This window comes from Schistocerca piceifrons, chromosome X (assembly GCF_021461385.2).
Source record: "Schistocerca piceifrons isolate TAMUIC-IGC-003096 chromosome X, iqSchPice1.1, whole genome shotgun sequence".
Taxonomy (NCBI): Eukaryota; Metazoa; Arthropoda; class Insecta; order Orthoptera; family Acrididae; genus Schistocerca; species Schistocerca piceifrons.
This window is the reverse complement of record NC_060149.1, coordinates 14,790,597-14,814,963: the sequence shown is the minus strand read 5'-3', so window position 1 is coordinate 14,814,963 and position 24,367 is coordinate 14,790,597. Positions and strand designations below refer to the sequence as shown.

The 24,367-nt window shown below is 36.6% G+C and overlaps 1 protein-coding gene across 2 annotated transcripts in view; it reads left to right on the top strand.

Annotated features, from left to right (window-relative positions):
- LOC124721768 (inactive selenide, water dikinase-like protein) overlaps positions 1-24,367 on the top strand; it is a 152,216-nt gene that overhangs the window by 111,823 nt on the left and 16,026 nt on the right. The window contains exon 6 of one of the 2 annotated variants that reach the window (XM_047246877.1): positions 10,750-10,962. The exons of the other annotated variant lie outside the window; for it this stretch is intronic. Within the exon in view, the coding sequence (XP_047102833.1) occupies positions 10,750-10,962 (213 nt within the window). The remainder of the gene's footprint in view (positions 1-10,749; positions 10,963-24,367) is intronic. 2 annotated transcript variants of the gene reach the window in all.

Genomic DNA, 24,367 nt, shown 5'->3' with positions numbered 1-24,367 from the left:
TTTGTGGCTTGTAACTCAGTCCACTTGGTACATAGTGTTGCCAGTAGATGTCACAATCAATGAGTTGTCTTTAAAGAGCTTATATGCCAAGAGTGAGTGGCCAACAGCACCATGGCAGCTATGTTTCTGCCAAACTGCCGTGGCATTTATGAATGGACAATAGCTGAATGCAAAGTCTGCTGTTATACCACCGATACTGAGGCATAAACATACTATGAAATTGTGGAAAAATATTCTAGTAAACGCGTTTTGAACTATTGTATGCTTAATGGCCCAATAATATATCTCCCTAGCACTGTTTACACAACAGTATATTCAGTTCAATACAGTGAATGTAAAAGATATTAAAAGCAGCTACATATTTCTGCTTTGAAGCTTGTTACGGAGACAAATCGTTGAACTAACAAGAACACAAACTACAAATTTTGGCGTTCTAAGATTTGTTTTCCGTGTCAAGTGCAAGAAATTCAGCATTAAACACACATTACTCTAGATACGATAAAATGTCGCAATGGATCAACACAAGTGTGCATCTATCCTTAGGGACCCTGTCCACCCCTACATGCAGTTTGCTTTTCCTCAGCACGATGTCATCTATCAGCTATAAAATCAATTATGTCAAGCAGCTCACAGTGTAAATGAGTGGTTTGAAGAGCACCAGGATGAGTTTACTTTACTAAGTTGGTTGGTTGATTTGGGGGGAGGAGACCAAACCGTGAGGTCATCGGTCTCATCGGATTAGGGAAGGATGGGGAAGGAAGTCAGCCGTGCCCTTTCAAAGGAACCATCCCGGCATTTGCCTGAAGCGATTTAGGGAAATCACGGGAAACCTAAATCAGGATGGCCGGACGTGGGATTGAACCGTCATCGTCCCAAATGTGAATCCAGTGTGCTAACCACTGCGCCACCTCGCTCGGTTTACTTTACTACTCTGGCCTTCAGACTCCCTGGATTTAAACCCAATTGAGTGTCTTTCGGATCACCTCAATTGAGATCTTCACACCATGGATCCTGAGCTGAGAAACATAGTGCAGGTGCCCACGGTAGTGGAGTCAGTGTGGCTCCACATCCTTATTGATATCTTTCAGAACCTCATTGACTTGCCCTGCAAATCTTGCAGTGGTCTGCACTCCGAAAGGTGGTTATTTATGCTTCTGACAGGTGGTCACAGTAATTTGACTGGGCAGTGCTTTTTTATGTAAAACTGTGTGAAATTTACAGCTTTAATAAACATAGTTTTACACGTTGAATGAGCAACAGTTATGATAGATTTAATGATGCTATCGAAAATGGATGGATGGAACATGGTTTTAGATACTGTGGAATGCAAGGAAGCAGTTTTTATTTTTATTAAAACGTAAGTTTACTTTGCACTTCTCGCACAGACCTTGCAGTTGAGGCAGTTGCACTTTCTCTTCTCACTCTGCACTGGCCAGTGATTAAAGGGCTCTAGCTTTATATTCTTCAGAGGTAATAGTGATCCTTTATATTCCACCCTGTGGATTGCTGCTGGATCTGTGCTAGCTGGTCTGCCTTGCTGTTTTGCCCCAGGATGAATGTGGCAGTTTGTACCAGATCTAAACTACTTTTGGTTCATTGACGTGTCTGCCATTCTTTTTTCAGTGAGTATCTACCTGCAGAGAATCCACAAATTTATTACAGTTATATTAATCGGAAGGTAAAACAAATCTAAATATCGTCACTTGGATCTAATTGTCATATGACATCTGACAGTGTTGCTATCTAATAAATCTGCGTTACCCATATATGAGTTGTAAACAGAAATAGCTGAACATTGTACCATTCTGTGTTGTGTCTTTGTGTAAAACGTTTTCACTTCAGATTCTGACAGCTTTGCTGGCAGAAGTGGACAGGAAACAGACAATACAACTGTCTTTATACAAAATGGAGGATAGTAATATATTCATCAGAATAAATACATCCATACGTACATCCATCTTCATTTAGCTCCTTTTCATTTTGAAATTTACAGATTGGTATTCTATTCCTTTGGTTTGTTCCAACACTGTGAATCCCTAGCTTGAATATGTATGCAACTAGATGTGTAGAGATCTATCATTTGTCAAAATAGATCTTGTAGTTATGGCCCCTTGGAATTCCCCTTATAAAGCAGATTATGTTTCCAGATGCTCCAATATCTGATTCATTATCTAACCTGAATTTTGGATTACTTTTTTTGGCACTTCAGATTTCAGTTTTGTGTGCAAACCCCATTTACACACACACACACACACACACACACACACACACACACACACACACACACACACACACACACAAGTTTATATCCCCATTTATGTGGTTTGTCTTTCATAGACATCTTCGTGTGCTGCCTTGCTTTGGTTGCTCAAATTTGTCCAGTTGACAAATATTCTCTCATTGCGGTTGAAAGGCACTTATACATCTGGTCACTTGTAGGCCTAATTTTGTACAATTTATGATGATGACTTTGATGAGTCTTGTTGCTTCATATTGTCATTGACATTGCAATGTGGTCATCAGACTCTTCTATCTCTGAGACATTTTCTGTTTTATTAGCTCAACACCAGTAGCATCATATCAGAGGCCACAGACAGCAATAGGAATAGCCAAAGAGCTAGTAACGCATGTGCTTTAAACTTTCAAATTTCATGAACATTGCACATAAATGTTTTGTATGGGTTTTTCCCAGTGCTGTAAATATTAGTTTCATCTACAATTTTTGCCATTAATTTGCCACTAAAAGATATTTAAAAAACTGATATGGCGTTGACAATTCTTGCATTGTTTTGACATTTTGGCATTTCCTTTGCATCTAAAATGGCCAGTTACAAATGAAGGGCTTTGCTTTTCACCAAATTTTTCGATTTTTCTGTGTCTTTGGACTTGTTTCAAAAGTTTGTAGTACCAGTATATCAGCAAGTTTATCATCCTTCTAAAAATTATTTGTATCATGTGTATTCACTCTAGTAGTCTCAGGCTCACTGTCAGTATCTGCAGATTCCAGATCATTTACGATTGTAGCAGGATCTTCATTCGAATAATCAAAATCTAAGCCATTTTCACTGTCAGATGGTTATTTTAGGGCCATGAATTCTGCCCAAGTCATTGCTTTACAGTGTCCATTTTCAAAATACAAGAATGATATCATTACAACACTCGCCGGAGAAACTAGAAGAAAGCACAATGAAGGAAACACTAATTTGTTCTTGTTCAAGTGTAGGTAGGAGCATTAGTATGCATTATTGCACATATGTAAACAAAGTTGATTGATTGTAGTATTTATTAGCAGAAGTACAAGCTGAACTGAACAATATACTCTCCAAAGGTTACAGGATCACTACATATTTTTTATGTACACATTTTTTTCTTCTGTGCAACTACCAACAGTTGCCATCCAAAGAGGACAGTGTACGCCAGACTGACATTGCTAAACAGAGCAACACACATTGTCGTGCCATGACCTTAGTAGCGCATTCTAGTGGCAGTGTCTTTTCAGTTACCTTCATGAATCATCATGGGCCATTTGCAAGGCAGTCTCCAGTGCTACACTTCACGGACGAAGATGAAAAGAGGGTCGAAATGCTGTGAAAGATTAAGGCAGTAATACTCAACAACACTTGCATAGTAAACATTTGTAAGGACTCTGTCCTAAACAACAGAGAAAGAGTGAGGCCATTGAGGTGAGGGGTAGGATTGTTGGTGGTAAAAATGGGAAATAAGTAACACTGGGAAAAGTAACACTATGAAAGAGAAATAGGAATATAACAATGAGAATGGTCTCTACAAACAGTAAAATTGATTTTGGGAGTCTGTGTAATAGTCAATGACTGATAGTAAAATAATTTTATAAGAAGACAGTCATTATATACATGATAAGCTTTTGTGGCAGCGGCATGTTCCCCTCGTAAAGCAAACTACAAAAAAAAAAAAAGGAAAAAAAAGTTTTTATTAGTTTCATACGGTATAGCAGTGGCATATCTTTGCCCACTTTTGGAATACATTAAAGTGGTTCGGTGTATCGTGGGTTTGACATGTCCTTGGTAGTGTTATGGAAGTAAATGGCACCGGAGTTCTTCGCACAGGTAATGCAGTTCCTGTAAATTAAAGGTTGGTGATTTGTGGGTGTGGAACTGGAGCCTGATTGCATTCTAGATGTTTTCCATTGCGTTCAGTTCAGGCAAATTTTGTGGCCAAGATATCAGTGTGAGTTCACTGTCATGCTGTTCAAATCTAGGCTTGTGACACAGAAATGTATCCAGTTGGAAAATACTATTACAATCAAAGAAAACATCAAATGTGAAGTGGTGATGGTGGTCTGCAGTAATGTTTGTTGTTCACAACTGTCATCATGACTTTGATTACTTCCACAGGTCCCAAGGAATTCCAGGTAAATGTCCCCTGTAGTAAAATACCATCCCCACCGGCCTGCCTCTTTGGTGTGGTGATTTTTTGAGCAGCTGTTTGAATTAGGACATATCTGGACATGACATCAACATGGTGTAAAAGGTGAAACATTTCCATTGATCCATGGTCCAACCTCAATGATCCTGTTCCCACTGCATTCGTAATAGAGGCTGGTATTGAGTCAACACGTGACATATAGCAGTTGTCTGTTGAGCTCCAGTGCACCAGCATTGTACTCTTGTCATCAGATCTGCCACAGATCACAGACTGTGCTGTTTTAGAGTGACTAAGCCTTCAACCTTCATACTCTGTGATAAGACTTCAACCACATTCCATTGATCCTCGTGGCACTATAATGCAAACAGCTGCTGACCAGCCTTGCTGTCTATAAGATCGAGATACTTATTCTGAGGAGCTAGGTCATAATAATCTGCCCTTTGTCAGACTCATTGTCAGTGGATTTCCCAATTTGCAACCTGTGCTGCCACTAGAATGAATCCCCATTCACCTGTGCTCCACTTACATACTTCTTTACTGCGTCCTGTGCCTGCATCACCAACTAATTGCACTCCCACAGAGTGGAGACAGTGGCCATAATTTTATGGTTCAGCGGTATATATCACTAAGGCTACGACTTACTTAGTACAACACCTCACAATTATCTTTGAAATTCAACACGTGCATGTGAGAATTTTGTAATTCTCTTCATTACAGTGAAAATTGCACACCAGTACACCGTAATGCTATCTGTTATTCGCACCTTTGAGGTGTGCAGAAAATAGTTAAAATAACATTTTTCAAGTGAATTGTATGATCATATATTTGCATTGACATTTAGAAAGCTATACAGGGTGGTCCACTGGTCGTGATCGGACCAAATGTCTCGTGAAATAAGCATCAAATGAAAAAAAAACTACAGAGAATGAGACTTGTCTAGCTTGGAGGGGCAAACCAGATGGCGCTATGGTTGGCCCACTAGATGGCGCTGCCATAGGTCAAACGGATATCAACTGCATTTTTTTTAAATAGGGACCCCCATTTTTTATTACATATTTGTGTAGTATGCAAAGAAATATGAATGTTTTTGTTGGGCCACTTTTTTCGCTTTGTGATAGATGGCCCTGTAACAGTCACAAATGTATAAGTACGTGGTATCACATAACATTCCGCCAGTGCGGACAGTATTTGCTCCGTGATACATTACGCGTGTTAAAATGGACCGTTTACCAATTGCGGAAAAGGCCGATATCGTGTTGATGTATGGCTATTGTGATCAAAATGCCAAACGGGCATGTGCTATGTATGCTGCTCGGTATCCTGGATGACATCATCCAAGTGTCCGGACCGTTCGCCGGTTATTTAAGGAAACAGGAAGTGTTCAGCCACATGTGAAACGTCAACCATGACCTGCAACAAATGACGATGCCCAAGTAGGTGTTTTAGCTGTTGTCGGGACTAATCCGCACATCAGTAGCAGACAAATTGCACGAGAATCGGGAATCTCAAAAATGCCGGTGTTGAGAATGCTACAACAACATCGATTGCATCTGTACCATATTTCTATGCACCAGGAATTGCATGGCGACGACTTTGAACGTCATGTACAGTTCTGCCACTGGGGACAAGAGAAATTACAGGACGATGACAGATTTTTTGCACGCGTTCTATTTAGCGATGAAGCATCATTCACCAACAGCGGTCACGTAAACCGGCATAATATGCACTATGGGGCAACGGAAAATCCATGATGGCTGCGACAAGTGGATCATCAGCGACCTTGGCGGGTTAATGTATGGTGCGGCATTATGGGAGGAAGGATAATTGGCCCCCATTTTTATCGATTGCAATCTAAGTGGTGCAATGTATATTGATTTCCTACGAAATGTTCTACAGATGTTACTACAAGATGTTTCACGGCATGACAGAACGGCAATGTACTTCCAACATGATGGATGTCCGGAACACAGCTCGCGTGCGGTTGAAGCAGTATTGAATAGCATATTTCGTGACAGGTGCATTGGCTGTCGAAGCACCATACCATGGCCCGCACGTTCACCGGATCTGACGTCCCCTGGTTTCTTTCTGTTGGAAAAATTTGAAGGATATTTGCTATCGTGATCCACTGACAACGCCTGACAACATGCGTCAGCGCATTGTCAGTGCGTGTGCGAACATTACGGAAGGCGAACTACTCGCTGTTGAGAGGAATGTTGTTACACGTATTGCCAAATGCATTGAAGTTGACGGACATCGTTTTGAGCATTTATTGCATTAATGTGGTATTTGTAGGTAATCGCACTGTAACAGCATGCGTTCTCAGAAATGATAAGTTCATAAAGGTACATGTATCACATTGGAACAACCGAAATAAAATGTTCAAACATACCTATGTTCTGTATTTCAATTTAAAAAACCTACCTGGTACCAACTGTTCATCTAAAATTGTGAGCCATTTGTTCGTGACTTTACAGCGCCATCTATCACAAAGCGAAAAAAAGTGGTCTAACGAAAACATTCATATTTCTTTGCATACTACACAAATATGTAATAAAAAATGGGGGTCCCTATTTAAAAAAAACGCAGTTGATATCCGTTTGACCTATGGCAGCGCCATCTAGCAGCCCAACCATAGCGCCATCTGGTTTACCCCTTCAAGCTAGACAAGTTTCGTTCTTTGTTGTTTTTTCGTTTGGCGCTTATTTCGTGAGATATTTGGCCCGGTCACGATCAATGGACCACCCTGTATACAACTACTAGCAGCTTGGGCTGTAACAGTACTGTATACTCTCATCAGTTCATGACACTATATTTTGAACTGCCTGTTTATCTCATATCTCATTCCACAATGATACATATTGTCAGCATTTTGAATTTTTATTACAGTGTGCATACTTCCGGACATCTTAGTAACTTGTTAAGAAATCACACTAAATTTTGCAGAATACATTAGGGTTGGACAGTGTAACACCGTACAGCTCTTATCTTTACTTGCAGCAGCATTGAGAATTTCCCTCTCCCTTCTACAAAATAGTTTTAATCAATTTAGTAATGTATGGTTTACTGTTGTTTTTATGAAATTTAAAGATTTTTTAGGAAAGTGTTTTTCAAATGCTTTTGGAATTTAATTTTAGTGTGGTGAAACACATACTTCCTTGTGTCCTGGAATCATTATAAGTGTCAATTTTTGATATGGACTTGCCTCGAAACTGTATGCCATTAAATTATCCAATATCCTTAGTTGTCCAAAATGGTCAGGTAGGCAACTAATAGTTGTTCAGCCTGAACAATCTATCAAAATGTTATCTGCTATCCGGCTGTACATGAGAAAAAAATTCACTTCTGCAGGTGGATTGTAACATCCGAATAATACTTCCAACTCATTTTTTACAATCTAAATTGTTTACAAAATTTATGTACTTTTGAAAAAATTGTTAATTGTTTCTTGTTTGACAAATAGCTACAAAATGAAGCTAGACTTCTCACAACTAGCTAAAGTTTCCCGGTGCAGATCTGTAGACCAGTGTATTCCAACACTGCCCCATGGTGCAAGGACCCTTGCCCATCTCTCAGCACACCCACAGGCAGTAGCAATTTGTGTAGGCTACCATCCCAATTGCACACATTTTGTGCAAGTGTAATCTGCTTGGCTACAAATTGCCACTTGCGCTCAACCAGTGGAATATGATTATGTAAACCACAGTTCGGCTGCCAGATTGCCACACGTCAGCTGTTTGCCCTTGTGTGCCATTGTCTGCGTAGTTGTCCCTGGGTGGGCGTTCAAGCTGAAATAGCCTTCTGTAGACTGTTAACATTTTCAGGTATGAGTTTCTTGATGATTGGCCCTGCAGTGAAATGTGTTGAAAGGACATTATAAGTAAAGTTCCAGTATCACTGCTTAAAATATTTATTGATTATTACAACTACTGTTTTGGAAGAGTTCCTTTTTCAAATATGTCTATGTTGTCGTTACATATATATAACATCTGCTGTGACTGTATCTAGTGACTGTTCTCTTTATATTTCATGTGAAATTTTAAAATATCAGTTTCACATTGAGTCAGTGTGGTGTAATATTTTGATATAATATTCGTTCATTCATTTCATATAGGCCATCTTTGGACCACATTATTTCAACCGTCTTGCTTTGTGTGTTCTGATGTTTGCCCAGTGGTCTTGCATGCATTCTTGGTGTTGCTTCTTCCTCTCCTGGGTCCAAGCCTCTTATGTTTTTAGTTATGGCTTTTCTTGGAAACCCTGCCACGCCATAAGTTTCTCCTTGAGTGGGACATGCTCCAAGATGATGTCACGGGTGATTCCCACTTCTTAAAGATCTTTCTCCACCTCTGTGAACCAGGTCGATTTTGTTTTCTTCTCCTGAAAGCAGGTGGTGATAAGATTGGTGAGTCTTCCAGGGCTCATTCACGTCATATGTCCATAAAACATAATCCTTTTCCAGATGGTATCTGTTATCTTCTCTATGTGGGAATATAATTCATGATTATGACATCTTCTATATTCCCTGTTCTCTTTGATGGGACCTAAGATCTTTCTCAAAATCTTCCTTTCTTTGGCCTCCAGGTTTTTGATTAGGCCTTTTTTGTTCATTACTAGGGATTCAGAAGCATACAAGACCTCCAGACAGTATCACTGCAGTAATGCCTTAACTTTGCATTGAATGATACTAATCTTCTGTTGTAGATGTTTGTGGTTAAATGAAATGAAATTTCCATTTTATTCATGCGTGACATGAAGACTTCTTTCTCTGATAAGGTGGTTATTATCCATTCTTGGAGATATTTAAACTTTTCAACTCGCTTAATATTGCCTTGATCCCCTACAAGCTCTCTTGGTGGTGAATTTATGTTCATTATAAACTCGGTTTTCTCAAATGAAATTTGGAGGCCAGTCTTCTGTGCTTGTACGTTAAGCTCATTAATCTGTGTCTCATCTGTTTCCATGGAATCAGAAAAAATTGCTAGATCATCTGCAGAAGCGAGACAATCGATTTCAAGATTTTGTTTCTTGTAACCCAGCCTGACACCACTTTTAATTCCTTGGTTTTCCAGTTCTTTGCGCCACTCAAGAATCACCTTCTCAAGGCTATATAATATTGTAGATATTTCCTGTAATTTTTTTGACAGTTCACACCATGGATGTAAAGTCTATTATTATATCAAAATATTATGCCATACTGTATAAAACAGCACAAAATTGACGTGAAATTGTTATTTTAGAATTTCATGTGAAGTGAGAACAGTCACCAGATATAATCACACCAGATGTTATATAGACAGGACAGTGTAGGTGTACTTGAAAATGGAAAGCTTCCAAAACAGCTGCTGTAATAATCAGTGTATTCAGCAGTGATCTGGAACCTTACAATTTTCAGGTGTGTGTCATCTAGTAACAACTCACCAGCTTACATTTCCTCATGTAATCTGCACAAAAACTGTTTGGTTCCATGTTTTAGGCTGTAACTTCAACTGTAACATACATAACAACTCCTCCTTTTCCCATACTGAGTCTAAATGAAAGTTATGCTAGTGTATAATTCCATTCCTTGTTATATCAGCAAATGACTGCTAGCCGTTTCATGTGAGCTCACTGTCTTCTTGTTTGAAATAGTTTTGTATAAGGCTGGCTGTAACAGCACAAAGACAGTGAAATGAAATGTGTAATCGAAGTATACTGTCAAAAAATTCCGTGTGTGCATATTGTTAAGAACTGAAATTGTACACGCAGTTCAGGGACTTTTAATTTTTGTGGGATTGCTGAGTTTGCTTATGAAAGTATTGGAGCGGTAGAGTACTTTTAATACTTACTGTCATATGTAGTAATGCTGCATATAGATAAAAAATATTTATTTTGCAGATTAATAATGCGAATCCTCATACTGCAATACACAATTTTTTAAACAAGAAACTATAGTAACACCAGCTGCGGACTACATTTACTCCCCATTTGAGGTTCGTTGCTGTATTCAGCCGCTGTCTGCAGATTAAGCACTTTTGTTGCTGCAGTAGAGGATTAGAGATGCTGATCGCAGTAAAAAGAGCTAATTTTGTGACGTACTCACAGGCATTTTTGCACCAATAGTGTAGGTGCACACGCTGGTGTGTGTGTGTGTGTGTGTGTGTGTGTGTGTGTGTGTGTGTGTGTGTGTGTGTTTTTTTTTTTTTTGCGTGCGCTTAAGAGGGATATTGTAATTTCTACTGAAAATTTTATAAACTAAAATTGTGGTGCCTTACTTTAAGACTGTTCTAGAAGATAAAATCTTCTTTCACCTTGTTACATGAACCATTAAGACAGTTTTGTTCTGAGAGGTTCTTAATTTTTGTTTAGGTGCTGAACTTATGCTGCAGTATCAAGCTCATGGTGCTACTGATGTGACTGGGTTTGGCATATTGGGACATGCACAAAATTTGGCAAAATACCAAAAGAATGAAGTCTCATTTGTGATTGACACATTACCAGTTATTGCAGGTATTGCTGCAATTGGTATTGTTATGACAGGATCTCTCAATATACGCACAGGCCGAGTGCCAGAGACTTCTGGTTAGTAAGATGTTATTTTGAGGTTTGTGAGGATGCAATGATTTCACAAATTGTTTTATGTGCAAAATGACAACATTTTATGCACTGTGCCATAATTATTTTTCACTAATGTACAATAATAGATTTATCATAAAGGACTTTATACTTTTGAAAACTCATTGATTTATGCATTTAACTTACAGATGTGGTTTGGTATTCTTCTGTAGCAAAAAGTCAAGTTTTTTACTTTATACCTAAACAGATTAGATATGACTTCTATTGGTTATGCAGCACACATCCTGTCAGAAAGATGATTTCTTCCCAAACTCTCTGCAACATGTCAGGCATGACTTGTTCAACTGTGAGATCAGTTCTAGCTCTGAGCTCTGTTAGAGAATCTGGTAAGGTTGGAACAAACACAATATCCTCGAAGTTCAGACATGTCACATCTCGTAAACATAGTAGCCATGCAGTTGGCGCCTATTGGCCCATCCAGTTACCTGGAAAGTGGTCAGTTAGGAAATCCCAGATGCTAATGTTTCTTAGTGATATTTTTAATAGTTGAGGAAGTTAATGGTTTTTTAGTTTCATATTTTAGGGTAAATTTCATTTTGGGGTGTAATTGATTCAGTGCTTTATGTATATCATATGTCAGTGAGGTTACCTTCTCCAAGCATTAAAGTGTCATCTATGTATCTGTAGTAATCTGTAATAGTATATGATTTTTTGATTTCTTAAGTTTTTCATTCTGAAGAAATTTTCTTCTAAGCTTTTAAGGGATACATCAGCTATGGTTCTATCAATGCCATATTTTTGTGTAGATATTTTGTCAAATTCAAAGTTATTTTGTTGTAGTTTTTTAGTTGTATAATTTCTGCAGTGCTTTGTATCAGAATTTTCCTATCTTTGAATAGGTTTTGTTCTTGTTTCCTGGTTTGGGATGTACGTGTATAGGTTAGTAATGGCAAAAACAACAAATCTTGCATTAGGGGGTATTTTCATGTCTGCCGATTTTTAACCTTTGTTCTGCAGTTATTTAGTGTATTTTTTGTTGTTGTATGTGTAAAATTTATTAAGGAGGTTATTTAATTTCTTGCTTACAATGAATGTGGGTCTGTTAACATTGTATATTGCAGGATATACAGGAACAGATAATTTGCGTGTATTAGGGTGTCCACAGAACTTTGGTGTTTCGAGGTTCATAGGTATATATGTCCTTCCTCATATTCTGTAAGTAACGTATGAAATATTTTTATGGTTTTCTTAGTTTGGGCTACAAATTTGTCAGATTTTTATGGGTTAGCGTAATTCCATTATTACTAAAGAAATCATTAATTTTTTGTATGTAATAATTTTTATTGGTGACGTTCATGAAATACATAAAGCACCGAATGAGTTAACCCCAAAACGAAATTTGCCATAAAACACAAAAGTAACAAAACAGTTTTCTTGACTTAACTATTAAAAACATTAACAACAATCATTATTTCGAAAATTTACAGAGCGCCTGTCCTGACAGACTGTATTATCAGACCACAATAGTAGTATATCTATGCTGATTCTGGACCAAAGAGCATCCCCAAGTCAGATATTAAGTTCAATTCCCCCCAACCAAAAAAATATGATTTCCCCATATTGAAAAAATCAAATTCTTTTTTTCTCATTTAAAAAATTTTAAAGCTACTAAATTTTCCAGACTGAAATTTTCACTCTGCAGTGGAGTGTGTGTTGATAAAAATCTTCCTGGCAGATTAAAACCATGTGCCGGCCTGAGACTCTAACTTGGGACCTTTGCCTTTCGTGGGCAAGTGCTCTACCAACTGACCTACCCAAGCATGACTCACGCCCTGTCCTCACAGCTTTACTTCTGTCAGTGTGGGGCCGTGGCATGAGTTGGCCTTCTAGTGGAAGTAAAACTGTGAGGACGAGGCGTGGGTCATGCTTGGGTAGCTCAGTTGGTAGGGCACTTGCCCGCGAAGGGCTAAGGTCCCGAGTTAGTCTCAGTCCGGCACACAGTTTTAATCTGCCAGGAAGATCCTTTATTAAATTTTGTTCACTATAAACTACAGCTGCCAAACCTCATATGCCTATCTTGAAAAAACAAAATTCAGTTTTATCATTTTTAAAAATTTTATAGCTAGTAAATTTTATTCTCTATAAATGCGAACAGCCAAATCTTGAAGGTACAATATAACCAAAAATATTTAAATAAAAAAATCAAATTTGCTCCTCTTTAAATACAATGGAAAAAAATGATGGCCAAAGTTGAGCTGTTTAAGAGTTTAGAAAATTATTGTGAAGGGAAGAGAGTATTGAGTTTAAAAGATTTAGAAGACTGTTGTAAAGAAAAGGGTTACTCAGATTTAACTAGCTGATCCGTGGGAATTTATTGATTATTTTAATAGGAGAGAAATGAAGAAAAATGTGAGGAAGGAAGAACTAAAATATAAAAATTTAAAAACTTCAATCGATTGCTAATAGAGAAAAATTGAAAAATTCCAAACATAGTAAGCAAAACTTGATCGATCTTATTGTAAGTCCTGTTGACGATATAAACAATGGCAATGATGATGTGAGTAAAAAAAAATCTCCAAAAGAACTTCATCAAATCAGGAAAGAGAGAAAAATAAAAAATTCTTCTAAATTTAGAAAAAGTCAGCTAATTGACCTTATCAAAGGAGCTGAAGTTAAAATTAATAATGATGATTTGAGTAAAAAATCTTTTAAGTGAACTTCATCAAATTCGCAAAAAGAAAAATTTTAAAAATATTCTAAGCATAACAAACAACAATTGTTTGATCTTATCAATATATCTGAGGACAAAATTATTGACGACGACAATGTGAATGATCTTCGAAAATGTCTACTTGATAAATAACAAGAAATTAAGCAAAAAAATTGTCAGAAAAATTTACCAGGCTTGCACTTTTCTAGATGATTATTTTATTTTTTATTTATTTATTTATTTATTTATTTTCAAATCACTCAAACGAGTTCTTATAAAACGTTTAGCTTTCGAATCAAGAATAATAAGTTATGGATTGGATAATTCAGATAGTATTGTGGAACCGCAACAATTTTTAATGAAATTAAAGGAGAAATAGTCGCCAAATTAAAGAATATCTTCAGACAAAGAAGATCAATTACAGTTAATATGAAATTTTACTGTTATTTTAAAAGACAAGAAGAAATCCAAGAATTTAATTTTAAAACATTGAATTAAGTTTTATTAAGAACAACAGATTTAGAAGATTAGCAAAACACAACGAATAAGCTAATAACTGAAGTGGAAGAAACACACCAAAAAAATCTGATTGGTCACTATTTTGTACAGACAATTCAGAATTAAATGTTAATATACAACCCAATTTATGGAGCAATTAATGGTAAAAATCTGTAGTTGACGAAAAAATACAGAAATGCTTTCTTTATTCAATAAAATCTGCTTTATATCCATCAAGTGACCATGTAAAAACAGTAAATAATTATAAAAATGTTGGATTATAATTAGATTTCATTTTTGAAAAAGAGAAAATCAATTCTCTAGTTCAGTTAACAGGTATTCCAAAATTTGAGAAGAAATCGAACGTTTCAATTAACTTTTATGCATATGAAAGATGTGGTGAAGAGGAGAAAAAATTATTGTATATCGGTGAAGAAGGAGAAAAAATTATTGTATATCCTGTTTACCATACGCAACATAAGCTAGAAAAACGTACAAATGTTCTTTTAATTATAGATGAAAATAATTCACATTATTGTTGGATAAAAAATCTATCTAGATTAATTAGCACACAAACATCACAAAATGGACATCTTTTTTATCTTTATGGTCGATGTTTAAGATATTTTTATTCACAAGAAAAATTAGAGGTTCACGAGCACTATTGTAAAGAACATAAAGAAGTAAAAATAGATATTCCTTCCTAAGGCCAAAAAATTGAATTTGAAAATTATAATCGTTCATTAAGGGTTCCTTTTGTCATTAATGCTGATTTCAAATGTTTATTATAAGATATTCAAACTTGTCAGCCAAATTCTGAAAAATCATACATGAAAAACATTTGCCAATTCTAAAAATTCTATAAAAATCCAGTTACAAATGTAGGTGAAGAAGCAGCACAAAAATTCATTGAAATGTTATAAAAAGAATCAAGAGAAATTGCTAGAATACATAAACAAAATGTTCCAATGAAATTGACTAAAGATATAATCAGTTTTAAAAAATCAGAAATTTGTCACATTTGTGAACGAGCAGTGGACTTTGATGATACGAAAGTAAAAGATCATTGCCATTTGACAGGAAAATATCATGAAGCAGCACATAAAGATTTTAGTCTTAATTATCAAAATACAAAATTTCTTCCAGTTTATATTCATAATTTAACAAATTATGATGTTCATTTGTTTATGAAAGAATTAGCAAAAGATAAGAAAGATACTGATGCAATTCCAAATAACAACACATACGTATTTCTTCTAGTAAACACATTGAAGATGGATTAACATTAAGATTCTTGGATACATTCAAATTTATGTCTTAGAGTATCGATAAATTATCTTACAAAAGAACAATTTAGAGAATTAGCAAAATATTTTGAAGGTGAGCAACTGCATTTATAATTAGAAAAGGAGTTTATCATTATGAATATATGAACTCAGAAGAAAAATTGCAAGAAAGAGTGCTGTTATTCAAGACTTAATAAATCAGATATTTCTTGATGATTATAAAAGAGCAAACACAGTTTGGAAGAAGTTCAACATCAAAAATTTAGATGAATATACAAGATTATATAATGAATCTGATATTTTAATTTTAGCAGATATCTTCGAAAATTTTAGAGATACATGCATTAAATCTTATACATTTGATCCATCTTGGTGTTCGACAGTTCCTGGACTAGTTTGGGATTCTATGTTCATCATCATCATCATCATCTAAGACTGATTATGCCTTTCAGCATTCAGTCTGGAGCATAGTCCCCCTTATAAAATTCCTCCATGATTCCCTATTCAGTGCTAACATCGGTGCCTCTTCTAATGTTAAGCCTATTACTTCAAAATCATTCCTAACCGAATCCAGGTACCTTCTCCTTGGTCTACCCCGACTCTTCCTACCCTCTACTGCTGAACCCATGAGTCTCTTGGGTAACCTTGCTTCTCCCATGCGTGTAACATGACCCCACGATCTAAGCCTGTTTGCCCTGACTGCTACATCTATAAAGTTCATTCCCAGTTTTTCTTTGGTTTCCTCATTGTGGACACCCTCCTGCCATTGTTCCCATCTACTAGTACCTGCAATCATCCTAGCTACTTTCATATCCGTAACCTCAACCTTATTGATAAGGTAACCTGAATTCACCCAGCTTTCGCTCTCATACAACAAAGTTGGTCGAAAGATTGAACGTGTGCACAGATAACTTAGTCTTGGTACTGACTTCCTTCTTGCAGAAGAGAGTAGATCGTAGCTGAGTACTTACTGCATTAGCTTTGTTACACCTCGCTTCCATTTCTTTCACTATGTTGCCATCCTGTGAGAATATGCATCCTAAGTACTTGAAACCGTCCACCTGTTCTAACTTTGTTCCTTCTATTTGGCTCTCAATCCGTTTATCTCTCTTTCCCACTGACATTACTTTCGTTTTGGAGATGCTAATCTTCATACCATAGTCCTTACATTTCTGATAGCTGTGAAATATTACTTTGCAAACTTTCAATTGAATCTGCCATCACAACTAAGTCATCCGCATATGCGAGACTGCTTATTTTGTGTTCACATATCTTAATCTCACCCAGCCAGTCTATTGTTTTCAACATATGATCCATAAATAATATGAACAAGAGTGGAGACAGGTTGCAGCTTTGTCTTACCCCTGAAACTACTCTGAACCATAAACTCAATTTACCGTCAACTCTAACTGCTGCCTGACTATCTATGTAAAGACCTTTAATTGCTTGCAAAAGTTTGCCTCCTATTCAATAATCTCATAGAACAGACAATAACTTCCTCCTTGGAACCCGGTCATATGCCTTTTCTAGATCTATAAAGCATAGATACACTTCACTGTTCCACTTGGAACACTTCTCCATTATTTGCTGTAAGCTAAAGATCTGGTCCTAACAACTTCTAAGAGGCCTTCCTCCAATTTGTCCTCAACTAATACTTGCACTTTCCTTTCAACAATACCAGAGAAGATTTTAGCCACAACGCTGATTAAAGAGATACCTCTGTAGTTGTTACAATCTTTTCTGTTTCCATGTTTAAAGATTGGTGTGATTACTGCTTTTGTCCAGTCTGATGGAACCTGTTCTGACTCCCACGCCATTTCAGTTATCTTGTGTAGCCATTTAAGACCTGACATTCCACTGTATTTGATGAGTTCCGACTTAATTTCATCCACCCCAACCGCTTTATTGCACTGCAGTCTATTGACCATTTTCTCCACTTCCTCAAATGTGATCTTTTTCCATCATAATTCCTATCCCATTGTACATAGAAATCTGAAACATTGCTGATCGTATTTTCACCTACATTGAACAACTCTCCAAAATACTTGTGACTTCCTTCTTACCTCCCTTTCGAAGACTGCTAATTACACTCCAGAATGGTTTTCCAGCAGCTTGACCCAAAGTATTCCCAAGATTTGTTCTTGGATGCTGCAATTATCTGTTTGGCTTTGTTTCTTTATTCAGCATAACTTTCTCTGTCTACCTGAGTTCTGGTATGTAGCCATTTTTGATACGCCTTCTTTTTCTTTTTACAGGCTGCGTCGACTGCGTCATTCCACCAAGCTGTTTGCTTCATCCTACCTTTAACACTACTGTTCCAAGACATTCTTTAGCCACTTTTGTACTGTGTCCCTGTACCTTGTCCATTCCTTTTCCAGTGACTGTAATTGACTACATTCAATTAACTGGTACCTTTCTGAGATCACTGTTATGTACTTGTGCCTGATTTCCTTATCCTGAAGTTTCTCCACTCTTATCCTCCTACATATGGACCTGACCTCCTGCACTTTCGGCCTCACAATACCAATTTCACTGCAGATTAAATAGTGATCAGTGTCATCAAAGAATCCCCTGAATACACGTGTGTCCCTCACAGCCTTCCTGAATTTCTGATCTGTTATTATATAGTCAATGACATATCTGGTTCCCCTGCCTTCCCAGGTATACCAGTGAATGTTCTTATGTTTAAAAAAGGAGTTTGTGATTACTAAGCCTATACTGGCACAGAAATCCAAGAGTTGTTTCCCATTGCTGTTGGCCTCCATATCCTCTCCAAATTTACCCATAACCTTTTCATACCCTTCTGTTAGATTTCCAATCCTGGCATTAAAATCGCCCATGAGCAGAACACTGTCCATGTCCTTTACTCGAACAACTACATCACTGAGTGTGTCATAAAAACTATCCATCTCATCTTGATCTGTCCCTTCACAATGCGAATATACTGACACAATCCTAATTTTCTTGCTAGACACTGTCAAATCTATCCACATCAGTCGTTCGTTTACATACCTTATTGCAACTACGCAGGGTTCCATTTCTTTCCTGATGTAAAGCCCTACACCCCATTGTGTTATTCCTGCTTTGACTCCTGACGGGTAGACCTTGTATTCTCCCACTTCCTCTTCTTTCTCACCCCTTACCCGAATGTCACTAACAACTAAAACATCCAACCCCATCTTACTTGCAGCCTCTGCCAGCTCTACCTTCTTCCCGATGTAGCCCCCATTGATATTAATAGCTCCCCATCTCGTTACCATTAATTTGCCGAGTCGTATCTTAGGAGCCCCTGGTTTGTCAATTAGAGGAGGAAATCCGTCATCTTCAAAGGTCCGAGGCATTTTGCTCTGGTTGTGTCCAGCATCAGTACCAGGGAAGCAGGTTGCTAGCCTTACTTGCCCCGGGTCCCATTGAGTTTTACCCCTAACGGTTGAGGGACTAACCGGTGGATTTGGTAGTCTTTGCCATCTGAGCACAAAGGTGACCATGACTCAAAATATGTCAGAGATGCCCAGTCTTATTCCAAAGTAACTGGTATCCCGACTGTCAGGACCACTTACTTGGCCACTGTCAGGACCACTTACTTGGCCACTCATACGTTGCCCCTGGTTCATGAACTAGGACATGACAACAGGAAGCCTCACCATTCTATGTGAAAAAAGAGAAAAATGAAATTGCATTTATTATATGATTATAACGTGATCTTGTTTCTTGAGAAAAGAATTAGAGGTGGAATTTCTCAAAGTATTAAAAGATCTGCAAAAGCAAATGACATATGAAAAATTTGAGTCAAAACAAGTCAAATTATGTAGCATGTTGAGATGGAAACAAATTTTATGGTTGGGCAGTGTCTCAATTTTTGCCATTCAGAAATTTTGAGTGGATAGAGCCAAAATATAATAGTGCAGAAAAAATACTTAAAATTCCAGATTATTGTAAATGTGGCTATATTTTTTTAGTTGATCTAGAATATCCAAGAAAATTACATGATTTTCATACAGATCTACCTTTGGCTCCAGAAGGAGGAAATAAAGTAACAACAACTTAGACTAACAAAGAAACATAAGCCCTGCATTATAGAAATCTTAAACAATAATTAAGTCTTGCACTAAAATTAAAGAAAATTCATAGTCTTATCGTTTGAACAGTCAGGGTGGTTGAAAAAATACGTTCATTTTAATACCAAAATGAGAAAAAGGGCAGCTAACAATTTTGAAAAAGGTTTCTACAAATTGATGAATAATTCTGTGTTTGAAAAAATGGAAAACATTACAAATAGACAAAATTTAAAAATCATTACAGATCCAAGAATATATAGAACATATGTTTCTAAACCAAATTATGAGCATACTACAGTATTTTAAGAAAATCTAGTAGCAGATCCTATGAAGAAAATAAAATTAATGTTGAATAAACCAATTTATATTCGAATGACTATTTCAGATGTATCGAAAAGAAAAATGTATGATTTTCACTACAATGTTATGAAGCCAAAATATGGGGACAATATTGATCTATGTTATATGGATACTGGTCCTTTCATTTATGATATAAGTACTAAAGATTTCTATAAAGACATGAAGACAATGGTAGACAAATTTGAGACAAGTGATTATCGAAAAGACAATATTTATGGAAATCTGCAAGTAAACGAAGTTTTAGGAAAAATGAAGGATGGAAATAGTGAAAAAATCATTCTAGGACATGTGAGTTTAAGATAGAAAATGTATGCATACAGAGTTCGCGAAAATGAAGAGAAAAAGTTTGAAGGAGTTAAAAAAATCAGCTGTGAAAAATGAAATCAGTTTGGTGATTATAAAGGGCGCTTAGATGGCAAAGTAAAGTAATACAGAAAAATGAATTTAATTACATCATTTAGACATGAATTGTATACAGTTGAATGCAATAACATTGTTTCAAGTTCTGACAGTGATAAATGAGTTGCATTACAAGATGGAATTAATACATTGCCATATGGACATTATAAATTAAATCCAAATAAAATAAAAGATGAGAAAAAAGATTTCTTAAAAGTATTAAACTGTTGTCTAGGAAATTGAAATGATTTCTAAGTATCTAAATCCTTGGATGCTTGATTATAAAAATGTTTGGACGACAAAATAAAGAATGAATTACTTTTTAATATTTTTTCATGATATGGTATTTTTTGATGTTTCCAAATATTATTTACAGATAAATTTTCCACAAAAAAATCATCTTTTTGATATTCTCTTTCTTTATGTTTGATAAAGTAATGCTAATTTCTCGTCTTTTGAATGATCACAGTTTACATACATACAGGCATTTTTAATTTCTTTTCCATATTTTTCACAAAAAGAAAGGTTTTATATTATGCGTGATAGGAACGCACTCTTTTTGCACCTTTCTCATACAATTTTTACAGCCTTATTTTGAAGGCAAATTAAGTTTTTAAATTTCTGTATGAATTTCTTTTTCTTGGTTGCACAGTGGACAAATCATTTTAGACTCGTCAAAAAAAGTTTGGATCACCTCGGTTCAGAGAATTGCAGAACCTGTACTGAAAATTGGAATAGAGATCAACATAAACATCATTTGCGCCATTCTTATTGCTCAAGTAAACCACACATTACATCTTGTACCACCATAAAGCGAGACCTCTGACGATTGTGGTCCAGATTGCTGTACACACCAGTACCTCTAATACCCAGGAGCACGTCCTCTTGCATTGATGCATGCTTGTATTCGTCGTGGCATACTATCCGCAAGTTCATCAAGGCACTGTTGGTCCAGATTGTGCCACTCGTCAATGGCGATTCGGCGTAGATTCCTCAGAGTGATCAGTGGATCACGTCGTCTATAAACAGCCCTTTTCAATCCATCCCAGGCATGTTCGATAGGGCTCATGTCCGCAAAACATGCTGGACACTCTAGTCGAGCGATGTCATTATCCTGGAGGAAGTCTTTCACGAGATGTGCATAATGGGGGGCGCAAATTGTGATCGATGACGAATGCTGCAATCCACCCTCTCCCCCCCCACCACCCTCCACCTGAATATGATTCCGATATGGTTGTCCTATCAGTCAGTGGATGGCATTCACATATTGTACAGCCATTATGGCACCTGCCATGATCACCAGTGGTGTACGTTGGCCCCAAATAAGCCACCCCAAAACAGCAGGGAACCTCCAGCTTGCTGCACTCGCTGGACAGTGTATCTAAGGTGTTCAGCATGGCTGGGTTACCTCCAAACAGGTCTCTGATGACTGTCTTGTTGAAGGCATATGCGACACTCATCGCTGAAGAGAACGTGATAAAATCCTGACAAGGGAACCTCCCCATAGCACCGGACGGACGGATAATAATTGTCTGAAAATAAAAAACTAAACTTTTCACTCGAGGGAAGACTTGAACCAAGGACCTCTCGTTCCGCAGCTGCTCACGCTAACCACGGGACCACGGCGCTCCTGAGCTCACACTATCCTTTATGTTGCCTATCTTGCGTATGGACTACTCTGTTTGTATATTTTGCTTATTTTTATCATAATTCCACACAACTTCTTCCTGTTTTCTCGATTGATCTGTGTTCAGTTTTACAAGGCCTGTCCACTGTGCCAACTTATAACTAAATCTGAGGGGGGTGCGATGGGGAGGTTCCCTTGTGAGTGATCAATTTGGCATGCTGTTGGGCCCATCCGTACGCGCAGCATAGTGTCGTGGTTGCATAGATGGACCTCGCCATGGATGTCGGGAGTGAAGTTGCGCATCGTGGAGCTTATTGGGCACAGTTTGAGTTTTAACACAATGTCCTGTGGCTGCACGAAAAGCATTATTCAACATGGTGGCATGGCTGTCGGGGTTCCTCCGAGCCATAATCTGTCAGTAGCAGTCACCGACTGCAGTAGTAGCCCTTGGGTGGCCTGAGCGAGGCATGTCATCGACAGTTCCTGTCTCTCTCTGTACCTCCTCCATGCCTGAACAACATTGCTTTGGTTCAGAGACACCTGGACACTTTCCTTGGTGAGGGACCTTCCTGGTAGAAAGTAACAATGTGGACGTGATCGAACTGTGGTATTGACCGTCTATGCATGGTTGAACTACAAACAACACGACCCGTGTAGCTGCTTCCTGGTGAAATGACTGGAACTGATTGACTGTCGGACCCCCTTCATCTAATAGGAACGTCTCCTGCATGGTTGTTTACATTTTTGGACAGTTTTTGTGACCTCTCTGAACGGTCAGAGGGACTGTGTCTGTGATAAAATATCCACAGTCGGTGTCTATTTTCAGGAGTTCTGGGAACAGGTGTGATAGAATACTTTTATTGGTGTATTTTCACTTTCCATTTATAACAAAAAAATTTAATAGAATTAAAAAATATAAAAATATTAAATTGTTTTGTATGTGAATGGAGTCTCTTGTGGATCTAAAAATCAATAAATTCATTTATAACAACAAAAATGATTTTAATAATTATTGATGAAAATAATGAACCATGGTTTAAAGCAAAACATGATGCATAGTTATTGGAGTATAAAGAAGTAGATAAAGCTTTCAAGCATATTGATGAAGATAAAAAAAATATTAGAAGATTTAAAACACTCCAAAATGGAGAGGTCAAAAGGTAATGAAAAATCTTCATTTCTTATCAATGGAGGAGGTGTTCATTCTTTAATTTTAAAATCTAGAGAAGAAGCAAAACAATTCAGAAAATGGATTACTCATGTTGTTTTGCTGTCCATTCGAAAACATAGAGAATATAAGATAAAGATTAATGCTAAACAACGTTATGAAGCACAAATAAATCATTTAAAAGAACTGAATAACGTCATCCAAGCACAATTAAAAAATGCACAAAAGCAAATAGATATAATTAGAAATTGTGAAGAATTTTTGAGAATTATGTGCCAAATTCAATAAATTTATATCATTCCATGAAAGAAACTTTAAGAATAGTTTGCTATGAAAATTATTTCAACACTTCGGCTGTGTACTCACCAAAACTATTGCATGCCATTACAAATGATTTAGCAAATGTTTCTTATAATATAAAACTAAATTTGGAAATACTTTCTTCAAAATTAAATTGTAAATAATTTATAAAATATTTTATATACATCTAGTAGACAAAATTCACTGAAGCCATCATTTGATTCCATCAACTCAAATTTAAAATTTTCAAATAATTTTGAAATTAAGTCTCTTTTGTTAAACTTTATCTGAACATCAAAATAAAGTCATCTTCTTTACTGAAACAATATGCATAATGAATTTTATATTCGATGCCAAAAATGTTTAAAGTTTCAATAACACTCTCCATTCATGTATAAAATGTCTTTATTAACATTTTGGAAAATGACATTAGCTTTACTAACCCAACTGTTGTGCGAATTATCGAAACCCAACCATTTAACCCTCTAACGGTAAGGTGAAGTTTCCTGACATAAACGGTAAAGTGGGGTTGGATCAGACCCCACCCTCCGAATATCGATTTTCCGGGTAAAATAAAAAATGAATAATGGGAAAAAGTTTTATCATCAATTAAACACTCTTAATATTTGTTATAACAACAATTTTTTTTATTTTCATAGTCAATAAGTAAGAATATAAAGCACTTTGGAAAAAATAGGAACTTGATTACAAAAAAATACCTTAATAGATATATTCTCTATAAAATTATTGAAAACATATTAAAAATCAATAGATTCAGTCATCAACTACGAAATTAAGTGCTTTAGAAATTCTAAAGATTGGAACTAAATGAGAAACATCTCTTACTAATTGTAGAAAATATAGTGTCAGCAGTTTCGAAATATAAAGTTCTCAGTAGTAAAAGTCTTTGTACACATAATGTAATAGGAACAAATAATAAATGTATAATGTTATCCTGGAAACGATCACATACAGCCCTGAAAATACATATTTGGCAAAATTTAT